The sequence below is a fragment of the Condylura cristata genome, unplaced genomic scaffold (assembly GCF_000260355.1).
Source record: "Condylura cristata isolate star-nosed mole 26May11 unplaced genomic scaffold, ConCri1.0 scaffold00007, whole genome shotgun sequence".
Lineage (NCBI taxonomy): Eukaryota > Metazoa > Chordata > Mammalia > Eulipotyphla > Talpidae > Condylura > Condylura cristata.
The window spans coordinates 16,887,817-16,899,622 of record NW_004567108.1 but is presented as its reverse complement, the minus strand read 5'-3'; the positions used below and the strand labels follow the sequence as shown (position 1 = coordinate 16,899,622).

The window sequence follows — 11,806 nt, the reverse complement described above, 5'->3', positions numbered from 1 at the left end:
CGCGCCATGTGGTCACCTCCGGGGCAGGCGGGAATCGAACTCATGCGGAAGGGAAGCGGCTTTAGATTCTCAGTGCTGTGCTTTAACCCGCTGCGCCACCAGGGACGGCCTGTTTGTAATTTTTTAAAAAATTATTTAGGTATACAAGAACTGGGGTATAGACCAGAGGTGCAGGGTGTGAGAGGATTCACCTGAGACAGAGTGGGGAACAGAACAGGCAGATCAAGTGAAATAACAATGCTGAGGGGAGCAGCAGGCGGGGTAGGAGAGGTCTGCCACTCCATGTTGGTCAGCTCCCTGGCTAGGGATTGAACTTGTGGCTATAGATTGCTTCATAGTGTTCTGATTTAACCCATTGGGCCACCAGAGAAGGCCCTCATTAAGTACAATGTTTTTAGGCTCATTTATTTTGTAGTATGAATCAGTACTTTATTCTTTTTTATAGCTGAATGATATTCTATCGTATGGATAGGTAACATTTTGTTTATCCATTCATCCAAAGATGGACATTTGTATTAAAGTTTGGATTATTTCTACTTTTTGGCTGTTATGAATAATGTTGCTATGAAGATTCATATGCAAGTTTTTATGTTGGATATATTTTTCATTCCTTAAGAGTGGAATTGTTGGGGTCATATGGTAACCCTGTGTAACTTTTTGAAGGAAGGAACTGCACAGCAGTTTTCCACAACATCTGTACAGTTTTCGAGACTGAGAAAATGCCATGGTTCTCAAACCATTGAGGTTAGTAGGACTCTTCAAAGTACATGCTGTGGTCTGAACCTTTGTGCACTAGTCACTAACCCTCCCACTTGTGCCCTGTTCAAAATATAACTGACGTGAAAATTTCACAGTGGGGATCCAATAGCAGATCTGAAAAGACAGGAAAATTCGCTAACCTGAAGATAAGTCCATTGAAATTATGCAGTCTGAGGAAGAGAAAGAATGAAGAAAAGTGAAAGAGCTGCAGTCACTCAGGAGACATTACTAAGCATATCAGAATATTCAGATCAAACTCCCGGGAGGAGGAGAGAGAACAGGACAGAAAGTTAAGGGTAAAAGTTGCCCAAATTTGATTTAAAAAACATTAATCTACATACTATAGAGGTTCAAATAACTCCAAGTAAGATAAGTACAAAGGAGCCATCCCTAACCAAGGTAATTCTGCAGTACTGGTTTTTGGGTTTGTTTATTCATTTTTTTTTTTACTATCATGTAACTGCATCCTCTTTCCTTTCATACCTTGTAAGCTCGAAATCTGTACTCAGTTCAAATTTTCTTGGAAATGAATCAAAGTGGAGCTGTGTATTGCCCCATTGCATTGTATCTTGTAAAACATTTGTCTGTTTATGTGACTGACACTGAACACACTCTGTCGTTCTTCATTTTCAGATTCGAATGAAAGGGTCCCTTCCTTCACTGAGTCCTTTCCCTCCATCATTACTTAATTATTGTAAAGAGGGAATAGCTTTCTTTAGACCAGGAGCAACTGGAGACCACAAGCTTGATGAAGTTTCCATTAAAGCAATAGGTTTGTTGAAAATGAACTGCTTGCTTCGAAATTTATCTAAATATGAATAATATGAATTTTATATATTGTCACTCTTCAAAATATAGTATGTTCTCTTGTGTTTACAATACTGTATATTCCCTGTGTGGTGTTAAATTATATGACAGTTGTTGTGACATATACTATAAATAATGTATGGGTTGTGACAGTTAACTCTAAAAATTTAGTACTTAACAATGGCTCTCTGGTAATTGCTTTTAGGTTACGTTACCAGTAACTAAATGGAGAGGCCGTGAACCTTTGTATATTGTCTCATCAATCGCATTTCCTTCTTTTCTAACATGCCCACTTACACTTTTTTCAATTTTGTAACCTTTCATCTTTATTAATTTTAATGACTTATGTTTGTGTATGTATTGTAATTTACCTCTGTTTTATATTTGAATTGCTTCAGGCATATCCATTTCTTTTTGCTCTTTTTATTTACTTCCTTAAGGTAGATCCTCAAAAGTGGAATTGCTGAGTGTATGGATATGCCTATTTTTGTCTCAAAATAGTATGCCATATTTTACAATTTCCCAGATCAATGGGTAAAATAAGTTTTATATTAACACGTCTTTGACTACTGATGTTGAACATTTGATTTTTATTTTCTCTTGCAAATTCATTGCCTATTTATAGTCTGTCTAGTTATCTTCATGAGAATTTTAAAAGGAACAAACATTTCCAGTATCATCCCATTCTCTTTTGCTTAATCTTAAATCTTATCATAGTCACTCCTAATTTCATGTCCAAACTTTGATTTATATATTCCATTCTAGCTCATGTTCTTAGTTCAGACTGTTTTTCAAGACTCTTTTGGCATTTAAATGCTTTTCCGTTGCTTCTCTCTGCTATGAGAGAAGTGATTTTCATAAACTTTATTCACCTAATGAAAGAGCTAAGCACGTGTCGCTTGGAAATGTATCTGCAGTTCTACTTTCCACCCTAATAATCCAGCTCTTTTGCCAGTGAGCTATTTTTGCAAGAAGACCAGATAAAAAATTTTTGTTCATAAATAGAACCTAGTCCTTTGAATGAAGACTTGAATATATATTTTTACCATGTTCATTTTGACCATAACTGAGGTCCAGTATTTAATTACTCTCTTGCTAGATGTGGACAATTGATTATAAAAGTGATTAACTAGTTTGAAAATTTTCCTTTACTCATTTGTTATCTAAAATAGTGATTTTTAAACTTATTTGAAGCTTTTTATTATAAAATTTAAACAAGAGTAAATATAATGAATTCTCAGGTATCTTATTACCCATCTGCAGCAATTGTTAACATATGAAAGCAGATTTAAAATCATATGATTTCAATTATGAGTAATTTAGTATATGTAGTTAACAAATGTGGGATTTTCTGTAACCACGCTCTATTATCTTGCCTGACAAAATTACCAAATTCTCTACTATCATATCTTACCTATTTTGTGTTTTACTTGATTTTATGAGAAACAACTTTTTATAATTGTTTCTTTTCACATCTGGATTCAAAGCATTCCACCCATTGCATTTTAGTAAAACCCTTAATCTATAAAAGTTTCCCATCCCCATTATATCATGTAGTTTATAATAATTTGTCCAGTTGAATTTCCTCTTTTATTTTGGCTTTAATCAATTGCATTCAAACATTTTGACCATGACTTACAATAGCATGTAGATTTTACATAAAGAACATATATATTGATAAAGTTGGAATGAAAAGTTATTAAACAGTTCTTATTATATGTGATACATATTCTTACTCTATGTGGTACGTTCTTGATATTTTCTATAGCATTCTATTTTTAATTAATGGGGAAGGCCCACTGAATTGATTTTTTTTTTTAACAGCATAGTATTTAGTAATAGGGTACAATACAAAATTTTTTTAATATAGATATGGGATCTTTTTAGAAGATGACTGGTATATTTCTGCCTGGTATAGTTCTGCACTCTTGTTTCAGATTATTTTTATTGTTTGTGTATATAGAAGGATTTGGATGTAGGCCAGAAATGCGGGGCCAGAAATGAGAAGATTCACCAGAAACAGAGTGGGGAGCTAAAAGAGGGAGAGTGACTGATACACACTGCTCAGGGCAGTGACGGGCGAGACAGGTGAGGTCTGCTGCTCCATGTGGGTCACCTCGGTGGCTGGAATCGAACTCAGTGTACTTCAACCAATACAGAGATAGTACTGAAACTTTAACCCGTAGGCCACAGGGAGGCCCTCTCTCAGATTTGGTTCTATCCAATTATGCCTGTGAAATACGAGACAAAACATACCCCACAGTAACGGTGTATTTCTGGGGAAAAAAAAAAGTATTGAACCATGCTTCCTTGGTAGAGCCTAACAGAGTAGGATATTAAGAAGGTGGAGTATAGTTTGAAAATGCCAGCTGACTTTATACCCTCCCCCCCTAACACAGGCATGTATCAGTATGCAGCAGCTACACCCCTGGCACCATCCTTACCCCCACCCACTGCCATCCTTATCCCTCGCAGATAATCAGTAGAGTATGAAAATAAGTCTCATTTGAGAAAAGGGCTTAAATGACTATTCCATTTTTCACATGGAAGGGTCCTATTAACCTTAGAACAATAGACTAGACAAGATGGATGTTACTTGATTGGTCACATTTTATCAAAGCAAGTGAGCTACTAAGTAAATAGAGTTAAGTTATTCTATAAAAATGTTTTCACGATTTTTGTGCAACTAACATGCATAAAATAATTTAGAATAATATGCATACATTTCTGGAAGTATATTCATGACTTTTATCATTTGTGTTTATAATGAGAATGTTTCCTTTATAATCAATAAAATACTTACTGTTAAAAAAACACCCAGTAGGGCCCTCCCTGTTGGCACAACAGGTTAGGACTTAGCACTGCAAGCTGGTGGCAGCCACTTCAGTTCAAGTTCGATCCCTGCCCACATGGCGTGGCAGACCTCTCCTGACCTGGCCGCTGTGCCCCTCAGCAGTGTACTTCCTTGATCTGCCAGATATGCTCCCCACTCTGTCTCTGGTGAAGCCTCTCACCACCCCTGAACCTCTGGCTTATACCCTAGTTCTGTATGAATAAATAAATCTTTTTAAAAAACCCATTAAAGGTTGTGGATACTATTAATGTATATACTTACACAATTTTCTTTCATACTTGTATTCATGATTTAGGTTGCTTCAGAGAACTTTGTGCTTTGTGTTGGATGCTGCATGTCCGTGATAAGTTATCCCATAGTTGCAGGCAATACCAGAAAGCGAGAGAAAATGTGGAGGGAAAAAAGGTATTTACCTGGACAAGAATGAGAAAAATTAATAAGCATTACTTGGGAAAGTATTGCCTCATAGATGGTTTTATTTTTTGTAACAGAACTTGAATTTATTCTGGAATATCCTTTTTTTTTTTTTTAACATCTGTTTAGGACATTGACGTGCAGTTTGATTCTTGTGTGATTGAGCACTGTCTCTGTGCCGTAGAATGGGCTTATAGAATGCTACCCTTCTCTCGGTTTTCTAATATTGAAGAACTTATTCAGGATCTAATTTTGAGCCTTATTGGAGAACTGCCACCAATCAGAAAGGTAATATAATTGTAGTTGGGGAAAAAACTAAGTCAGAATCAGACTTTAAAGGACTTTTACATTATTTTTATTAAGAATGATGTTGATCATAGAACTCATTTCTTAACTTTTCTGAAGGTAGCAGAAATTTTTGTGAAAGCATTTCCCAATCCTGAGGACATACGGGTTCCATTAAGAGAAAAATATCACTCTCTCCAGCAGAGGCTCAGACACTGTGTCGTGAAAGGTATACTGTATTATTTAAATATCTTTTTTTTTTTTTAAAGATTTATTTATTTATTCACATAGAACTGGGGCACAGGCCAGAGATGCGGAGGGCGAAAGGATTCACCAGAGACAGAGTGGGGAGCAGAACAGGCAGATCGACGAAGTACACCGCTGAGGCGAGCAGCGGGCGGGTCAGGAGAGGTCTGCCACGCCATGTGGTCTCCGCCGGGGGCAGGCGGGAATCGAACTCATGCGGAAGTGGCTTAAGCTTCTCAGTGCAGTGCTTTAACCCGCTGCGCCACCAGGGAGGGCCCTATTTAAATATCTTTTAATGGAGGTAACATTGGCTTATAATATTATATCTGATTTAGGGAAATAGGCCCTACCCCTTCACTAATATTTTTGCCACAGCACACCCACCAGCAAAAGAAGCACCTAGAAGCCACGTACTCTCCCTCATGATCTGCACTCCTTCCCCAGAAACCTCAGTTCTACAGCCAGGTCATTTCTAGATCTCTGAAGATCAATTAGTTTTAGAGGCATTTACTTTCTAGTGCGTATGTTTCTGGGCATTTCTGCTATTCCTTGGAGACAGAAGCACTAATCTGTTGATTTGGAACCAGACAGAACTGACTTCATTTCATAACTTTGTGATGCAGTAATTGAGTGATCATAGGCAAGTTGCTCAGTTTCTCTGAGACTTGTTTCCTTATTTGTAAAATGACTATTAATTCTTGCTTTATGAATATGTATTGAAAGAAGATTAAATAAGATATTTAAAATGAGCATATAATATTTAGCATAATGTAACCATTTTATTAAAAACTAGTATTATTTCTCTCCTTTTATGGTGATTTATACTTCTAATATTATCCTATGCATTCATATTTTTTTTACATTAAAACAATGTAAAAATAGTTTAAGTAAGAAGATAGTATATATATATATAAAATTTTGATTTTATTTTATCCTTTTTAAGTGTACAGGATAAAATTACTTTGTGCATTCACAATGTTGTGGAAATTTTAAAGAATTCAGATTACTCTTTAGAACTATATACACTTAATACTTACATCTAATTAATGAAGTCATGTAATTGCACATTGTTGCATTAATATTTACCAAGATATTGCATTTGCAGTTAACATGTTTTTTTTTTTTTAATTTTACAACAGTTTATTTTTACATCATTTTGTACATTTTTTTTTCCATCTCAGTTGTAATCCTTGCGGGTTTCACATCATCAAATCACTCATTTGCTATTACCACAGTTCAGTTTCCTTTCCTCACCCCCCCGTTTTTGATCCCATTCCCCACTCCACCCCTGCAAAATGTCTCTGGTATATGGTTGTTCATTATTTTTGTTATTTTCTCGCCTGGTCCATTATACTCCTGCTATGAGTGAAACCATCCGGTATTTTTCTTTCTCTTTCTGGCTTATCTCACTAAGCATGATCTTTTCCAGCTCCATCCAAGTTGCTGCAAAAGACATGTGTTTCTCTTTTTGGTTGCTGAGTAATATTCCATTGCATATATGTACCACATCTTTTTAATCCAGTCATCTACTTGCAGTTAACATGTTTTTAAAGACTTACTGGTATCCTCTAAAATGTCCTGTTTTGTTAAAAATGCTGAAACTTTTTTAATAGGCAACCTTGAAAGAATTACCTATTGTTGATTCCTATTGTTTGAAGTCACTAAGTTGTCTGTTTCTTTAGCTAAAATTTTATCTGTGTTCTGTCGGTCACCACTCTGGAAGTAGAAAAATTAATTTATTCATTTTTTAAATTATATTTTTGATTTTTAAAATTTGTTTTATTTTTTTTTAAATTTGTTTTCTTTTTATTGAGGTGACATCAGTTTACAACAGAGCATATTACAGGTGTAGAGTTTCTCAACTCAGCAACTGCTTATTTCCCATCATACCCATCGTCAAATGTCTAGTCAACATAAGCTCTTCGCGCCTCCCTGCTTCTCGTCTGGTAGCCACCACTTTGTTGTCAGAACCTAAGGGTCTGTGTTTGTTTTGGTTGCTTTTATGTCCTAATATTTTAAATAATTGAATGACGTAATTTTCCATTTTCCAGGATACAATGTTTTTGAGTTTAGGTTCTGTTCCCTTTATTGTTTTACAGTAGAACTTCTCTTGCTTCTGTAGTTTTTCTTTATGACATGGACCATCACTTTTTTAACAGTACAAAGAAAGCACATGAAAAATGTGGAAATAAACCTTGGTTATCAGCTAGATTTTATATCCCCAGGAAGGCTCAGAATTGGGTTTTCTTTGTATAAACTTGAAAATTTTTAATGAATTATAAAGCTTTTTGTTATTTTCTCCCTAGGTCCCCAAAATGAAGAAATGATGTCTGTAACCATTCATACACTCCAAAAAGTGAGGGTAAAAGCCCTAAAACGTGTGCAGAGAAATATAGGCTCTTTCGAGATGAATATATGGGAGTCAATTGACGAAGAAAAACTATCTGAGGTTCCAGGTTTTGACAGGTTTTCGCTAGGGACTAGTTTGAGCACACTCACAGAACCAGGAAACTCTCTGGTGTACAGTGATGCAGACACAGCAGATACCTTCTCTGAAGCTTTGTCAGTTGAAGAAAAATATAGAATACATTTCTGTCAAAGGTACAGTTGAGATCTAATAGAAAGCATTTTCTGCTTCTGGGGAAATCAATTTTCATTGTTTTTTGCAACCATTGAGCTAATTGTGTTATTCACGGTGTGGATAAGTGCGACCCGCCCTACTCACAGGATATAAGGACTATTAAATGAAATTACATTTATTCATATATGAAATGATTTTTCCACCTGATAGTATAATCAAATGAGTAGATAAAATTCTAGAGTTCATTGAAGTATTTAGTTCTTTTAAATTGTTTAGGATTCTTGGGGTGACTATGTTATTTTGAAAGGCTTCCAGGAAAGAAATTGCACATTCAAATTTGATGCTTGCTTATAAATTGTGAGAAATTATTATTTATCATTTACACTTATTGCTCTGTCTGAGCAGAATTTTTTTCTGTATGATTTCAGCATCTGCAATGCAGTTGCAATCATAGAAATCAGTCATAACCATGCTTAAGTGAAGTAATGCCATTTACTTCAAAGATCTGCTTAAACCTGTTTAATCATACTACAAATGATATTTTTGTTCTCCCAGACAACTTCAGTTTTAGCGCAGGAATATCCTGGAGGTTGCTAATTGTACATTTTTTTTTTAAGATTTATTTATTTATTCATACAGAACTGGGGTAGAGGCCAGAGGTGTGGAGGGTGAGAGGATTCACCAGAGACAGAGTGGGGAGCAGAACAGGCAGATCGACGAAGTACACTGCTGAGGGGAGCAGCGGGCGGGTCAGGAGAGGTCTGCCTCGCCATGTGGTCACCTCCGGGACAGGCGGGAATCGAACTCATGCGGAAGTGGCTTAAGCTTTTTAGTGCAGTGCTTTAACCCCCTGCGCCACCAGGGAGGACCCTCATTGTACATTTTTTTTAAAGATTTATTTATTTATGCATACAAGAATGGGATACAGGCCAGAGGTGCAGAGACAGAGTAGGGAGCAGAGCAGGCAGATCAACTGAAATACACTGCTGAGGGGGAGCAGTGGGTGAGACAGGAGAGGTCTGTGGCACCATGTGGGTCAGCTCCCTGGCTGGGGATCAAGCTGTGGCTGTGGACTGCTGCATAGTGCGGTGCTTTAACCTGTTGCGCCACCAGAGAGGCCCCAAGTGTACCTTTTTAATACCGCGAGACAGTGACTTCTGCCGAGGAAACTTATTTCTCTTGAGGAAACTAAAGCTCTATGTTCTGCTATAAGGAACAGGTTGAAGTGAGATAGATCTGAAAATAATTATGGTTGGTCATTAAGATGTCTGCCCAACAGGTTTATTAGCAAAAGTTCCCAACTTTTTGTGTGATAAATAATCCTGAGATCAGTCTTACTGTGCTTTTCTCTTATTAAAAAAAAAAATTATTTGAATTTTAGCCTTGAGATGCTTGCATATATTTATATTTTTACTTATGTATTATTTAAATTGTGGTAAATTAGGGTCCTCCCCGTAGATCCACCATTCTAGGGTACCTGCCACCATTGCCCGTGCACTTCCTTCCCTCTTTGTTGTTCGCCTCTGAGTGCTTCTGGTCTATAATCAACTTTCAAGGGTTAGTTTTTGAGTTTTTCTTTAGCTGATTCATAGTTTGGTTTCTCTATATTCCAATTAGTGACACCATCCATCTTTCTCCTCCTGACTTACTTCACTTAGCATTTTCTCTTCCTGCTCCATCCATGTCACTCTAAATGGCATGAATTTATCTTTTTTTAGTTGTTGCTGTACATTTTACATGGACAGCTGAGGGCATGAGGGCAAACACTAGCAAGAAAGAACCCTAAACTGAGGTGTGTATTTCTGTTGGCTGTATATTTCTAAATTCTGATCTATTACAGAACTTTTTTTACCTAGAAAAAGATTCATGTCTTTTTATATTGAAATTTCTGGGCCCTCCCTGGTGGCGCAACAGTTTTAACAGCAGCACTGCTAGCTAGCCAGGGCTGCTTCACTGTGAGTTTTATTCTGGGCCCAGAGGTGACCACATGGCACAGTAGACCTCTCCTGACCCGCCCGCTGCTCCCCTCAGCAGTGTATTTCATTGATCTGCCTGGTCTGCTCCCCACTCTGTCTCTGGGGAGTCCTCTCACTGCCCCCGCACCTCTGGCCAGTTCTGTATGCATAAATAAATCTATCTTTTAAAAAATATATTTTTTTAAATTTAATTTTTTCTGTGACTACATTTTAGTCTTCTGTTGATATTACTGTGTCTCATTTTTTGGGCTCAAAATGTTCAATTCTAGCAAACATTGAAGATCCTTTAGTCCAACTCCTTCATTTGAAAGATGGGAAATTGAAATAAAAGAGATATGTGACTTACTCAGTGGGGGGATTTCTCTTATCCTGATACATATTTTAGTGGTTCAGTGAACTTTAATTTTGTCTTTCTCAACTTTGTTTGCTGTAGAAATGCCTCTGATCATATAGAAGTAACATCAACTTGTAAGCCCAATGGAAAAAAGAAAGTAAGTAATCAGAAGGAAGACACTAAAAAAAAAGAAGACCCTAAAAAGTTATTACAAAGTGGACTTCCAGTAATAGGTATTTGGGAATTTGAAAGGGATGATGACGAATATGTTAAATTTCTTGAACTCTTCTTGAGTTATGTTCTTGAAAGAGACTTACTAAGCTCCAAGGAACCTAGCATTCCATTTCTAACCAGTTTTTCTGGACTTCTTAGAGAACATGAACTTAATTCTCTACTCTTCGATGTACATACGACATTAAAACGACGTCAGGGCAAAGCCAAAGGCCAGAGTGTGTTTAGCGCCGGATCTTGCTTTATTGTTGCTTCTGAGTCATGTGAGTCTGAAAAAGCAGAAAGCCAGGCACTTTCAGCTTCAGTGCTGGTGAATCCAGGGGTCGGTCCTTTTGTAGAGACGTCTTTGAATGAAGTCAATAAAGACGAAGGGCAAAGAGGATTGTTTGGTTTAAAACAAAAGTCACTTTACAGAATACAAGATGACAGTTCGGAGAAACCTTTAGTCCAGATGTTGTCAAGCCATGTCTTTTGGACTCCAAAGTCTATTAAAACTAGAAGATGTGTTTTCAAAGCAATTCAGTGCAATGATATTAACCCTCAAGAAGATCTTCCCCTAGCACTAGATAAAAGTTTTGGCAATGTCAAGAGGCTGCTGGAATGGATGATAAGGTGGGCTGATAGAAGACTGCTTTGTGATCCTGGTCTCGCTGAGTCCAGCTCCGAGTTCGATCCTGTCATTCGTGTAAAGACTTCTACTGCTGCCATTCTTACATCACTGTGGCTTTTGGAACAGCCGTACTTTACTACATATAAGTCAAAAAATGCAGTTACTGAGGTAACTACCTGAATTGTTTATTGAGAATCCTCCCTTTAGATTAAAATAGTAATTTTATTACAGAATCACTAAAAAACCAAAGTTAATAGCAGTATTGGTGATAATCTGTCACATTTTTATTTTTACTCAAATGGTTTCTTTAATTCTTAATTATGGTAAAAGTACCTTCATGGCAGCTTTAAGGTTTGTAAAAAAGAGAAGGTAATTTGTATTCCTCTACAAATAATGTTGTATTTATGTTTCTCATTAAGTTTCAAATTTTGGTTCAGTTGAAGAGCTGGACTGTTGTTATTACTGGTACTTCACCATGTGCATCTTTTCTTCTTACTCGTTGGCCAGAGATCTCAGAACCAAAGTCAGACAAATGGATGTCAGAGGAGCACTTGGTGCTTACTAGCTGTTAGCTGTTCTTTCTCCTTCCTATCTGATGACTCGTAGTATGTTTGCAAGAGCAAGTATTTTTTACATATATTTTGATGGAGCAGTTGCTTTTGCACAAAAGCAAAAACAAAATGAAGATGAATTTCTTAGAAAATAATTT

At 36.7% G+C, this 11,806-nt stretch overlaps 1 protein-coding gene across 1 annotated transcript in view; it reads left to right on the top strand.

The window, feature by feature from the left end:
- Positions 1 to 11,806, top strand: part of LOC101618813 (chromosome unknown open reading frame, human C5orf42) — a 93,672-nt gene that overhangs the window by 31,021 nt on the left and 50,845 nt on the right. The window contains exons 22-27 of the mRNA XM_012721875.1: positions 1,393 to 1,531; positions 4,716 to 4,825; positions 4,964 to 5,122; positions 5,240 to 5,348; positions 7,672 to 7,966; positions 10,356 to 11,265. Of these exons, the coding sequence (XP_012577329.1) occupies positions 1,393 to 1,531; positions 4,716 to 4,825; positions 4,964 to 5,122; positions 5,240 to 5,348; positions 7,672 to 7,966; positions 10,356 to 11,265 (1,722 nt within the window). The remainder of the gene's footprint in view (positions 1 to 1,392; positions 1,532 to 4,715; positions 4,826 to 4,963; positions 5,123 to 5,239; positions 5,349 to 7,671; positions 7,967 to 10,355; positions 11,266 to 11,806) is intronic.